This window comes from Chaetura pelagica, unplaced genomic scaffold (assembly GCF_000747805.2).
Source record: "Chaetura pelagica isolate M959 unplaced genomic scaffold, ChaPel_1.0 scaffold264, whole genome shotgun sequence".
NCBI lineage: Eukaryota > Metazoa > Chordata > Aves > Apodiformes > Apodidae > Chaetura > Chaetura pelagica.
Genome location: NW_009953064.1, coordinates 1,806,540 through 1,809,788, shown reverse-complemented (window position 1 = coordinate 1,809,788; position 3,249 = coordinate 1,806,540). Strand labels below are relative to the sequence as shown.

The window sequence follows — 3,249 nt, the reverse complement described above, 5'->3', positions numbered from 1 at the left end:
TATACAAGAAGTGTCGCGTAGCAGCAAAGCCCTAAGATGTCCCTGCTCATTCCCATCTCTGGATGGGAATTTGTTATCCCCTCAATTGTGCTGGCACAGCTGTTTGCAGAACATACTACAAAACAGATCACTGGGATAATCTCAGTTTAAACCACCACCACTTCTCTCTGGAGGGATATTTTTAACCTGCAACCCCAGAAGCAGTTGTATCAGCAAACTAGAGAGAGCAGACACTGCAATATGAGGAGAGTAGCAAGCAGTGGGGAATGAGGAGAGAAGGACTTAAACAGTAACTTCACCAACTGCCTTCACTGCCAAAAAACACCTCATGCAACCAGACACCAATCTCCTCCTGGCTCACACTTAGTGGAATTCTTCAGATGAGAGTGAAATACGCAAAAGTCACATTCAGCACTTTCTGTGCATTGCTTTAAGCAAACAGAAGGTATAGAGAGACTTCTCACAAAGAAAATATTGCAAAGAGAGAAATAAAGGGCTATTTTCTAATGCTTGTTTATGAAGTCCAAGGTATTTCTGGATAAAAATAACACATTCTAAAAATACTATCTTTAGAAATACAAAAGTTCTTTTCTCATTTCCAAGGAATGACACTGCAGTTTAAATTTCCCACGCTGATGTTTATGTCTAAAGATATTTTGATTTCTTTAAAGATCAGAAAAATGTTTCGCTCACCTGCTATAGGTAGGGGGCCAATCTGGGAAACCTAAAAGGCTCTTACAGGGTATCATCTTTCTTGCCCCTGAGTACATCAGCAGGCTCTGCAGCCTTCCCTCCTGACCTTCCTAGGGGTTTGAGGGGAGGTACCCAACACTAGCTCTGTTATGCTGCAGTTCTAACCTGGGATCAGGCTGCTAAGAAGATTTGGGAGATGCCTCAGGGGACTAAGGAGTGTTTACACTTAGTCTCTGACCTGGGTTATGTCTGAGCTCTGCTGTGGGTAAAACTGTGCCCAGTCTCACCCCTCGCTGCTCCTGCCCTGCTGCCCCAGCTGTGGGGCTCAGCCTTGGCTTGGGGCATCAACAGGGACTCAGCAGAGAATGGGGGCTCTGGGCTGAGCTAGGCTCCCTGCAGCCACTCACTAGGCTCACCCAGCATGGGCACAGTGGGACTGCACCCTGCAGGGAGGCACTGCCACCCCCTGAGTCTAGCTCATTGCCCCTCCCTGAGCAGCCCATCCATCTCTGGTACTCCCTGACAGAGTCATGTGCTGGGCCCAACAGACATTGATCAAAGATGACTTTCTATCAGACAGAAGTTTTGTGAGAATTCAGTGTTTTGCAGATTGTAGACAATCCATAAGGTCATTAATAGGATAGCTCAGTACCCAAGATGAAGCACAGCATTTCACTGAGTACAGCAGGTTCCAGAGGCACCTGTCAGCATATGTTTTAAATAATAGGACATTGGCTTCCAACCTTGCAAGAATACAATGTGAATGAAAGAAAAAGCTGTTGTGTTCACAGCACGTTTAGTTAAGGACCCTCTCTGCTGTAGGCAAAGTTGTCAAGAGACCTGTGGTTACCCTCTTTGCTTTGCACCATCCATTTTCCATTTTCCAGAAAGGCATCTGCCACAGGTGGGTGAAAATCATCTTGATTCAGTATCTCCTCCAAAAAACACTACCCTTCCACATCAAAACAAAGCTTAAAACTACATCGGGGGTAGCATTTCTGGCATTCCCAGCTGTGATGTGATGAAAGGTCTGTGGCCTTCTGGCACCAAAATACAGAGTGATTATTCCATGTCTTCTCTGACATGAGTTGATCATTGCTTCTTCAGAAGTTGAGTGGTTTCCATCAGGCTTGCATGCTAACAAAGTAAGGACAACTCTGCTGTGGTTGTGCCCTGCGTTGGCTCAGGATGGTGATGGAGCAGGTGACACCAGGCAAAGATGTTTCCTTCTGACAATGGATTTGAGAGATGCTGAGATCTCTCTGTATCGAAGCCCATAGAGGAATGGGAACAAAACTTTAGGCAGGATCATCAGGACATTGCAGACTGTCAGGGCGATCCATATTCCTGTCTGCGGTCTGATGACAAAGTTAATGCACAAGAATGATTGCACAAAAAGGGCCAAGAGTGGAAAGAAGTAAAAAAACAACACAGTGTTGTGCATTAGGAATGTTACACTGGCTCTGGAGCAGATGCTTTCCCATATACCTGATTGTTTGGTTTTAAAATACAGAATAGCATAGCAACAAAATATCAGAGACAGGCAGAGAAAAAGTACTGTGGTAGCAAGCCAGAAACAGAGTTTCACAGCATCAGTCCCATTCAGAGTTAATGTTAGTATTACTGGAACAGAGCACGTTTCCAGGACACAGGGCACAAAGCTGTGAGTGCTCGATAGCACCAAGAAGAAAATCCCAGGAAAAGCGCCAGAATACATCCACAGTAATACGATGATTTTTTTAGTTCGTGAAGGAGGCAAAATAGCAACGTATCGCAAAGGAAACAAAATAGCTATGTATGTGTCCAGGACTATTGCAGCAGCTGTGAACAATCCTCCACAGTAAGCCGCTGCCAGCAAAAATAATAGGAGGACACAAGCTTCCTTTGGGAGATGTACATGTGCTGCATAGAGAGCAGCTGACAGGGTGTAGAACAGAAGGTAGATCAGATCAGAGAGCAGAGCATTTCCCAGCAGCATGTACCTTGTTTCCTGACGGATGCTAAACCTAGAGAAGATCACAAACAAGATGGTAGGAATGATGAGGACACCTGTCACGAGGCAGACAGCTGGAGGAATTAAAAACATCTTCATGTTTGAGCCCGGTGGGTTGAGAGCCCATTCCTCCAGCAAATAGTACAAAAAAAGGTCATCCAAATTTGAGGAACTGTTGAACTCTGTCTTCCTGTGCTGGTATGCAGTTGCATTCACTCTCTTTACTGGAGTGCAGGCAGAAAAGGCCATTTCCTTGGGATTTTGGGATGACTGTATGACTTACAGAAAGCAAGATCTTCTATACTGAGTCCTTAGAAAGGCAAATGTAGCAGAGGATCCAAAAAGCAGATGATTTCTGTAGCCAGTTCTACCAGCTCTTCTCAGGGACAGAAAGCTGAAACTTGAAATTAATGCTGTCATCCCAAAAGATGTTTTTGCTTAAAGTGAAGATTTTCTTTTCTTTCTGCAAAGTCTAATGCTTAGAGAAGAGAACAAATCTTGGTGTGCTTAAAAAAAAAAAGTCTAAATCTCTCAGCTAGCTCTTTGATCAGAAATGAATGTGT

General features: G+C 44.4%; 1 protein-coding gene across 1 annotated transcript; it reads right to left on the bottom strand.

The window, feature by feature from the left end:
* Positions 1–1,876: 1,876 nt before the first annotated feature.
* GPR148 (G protein-coupled receptor 148) lies at positions 1,877–2,935 on the bottom strand. Its single transcript, XM_009996763.1, has one exon. It carries the CDS (start codon positions 2,933–2,935, stop codon positions 1,877–1,879), a length of 1,059 nt encoding a protein of 352 aa, XP_009995065.1.
* Positions 2,936–3,249: the final 314 nt, after the last annotated feature.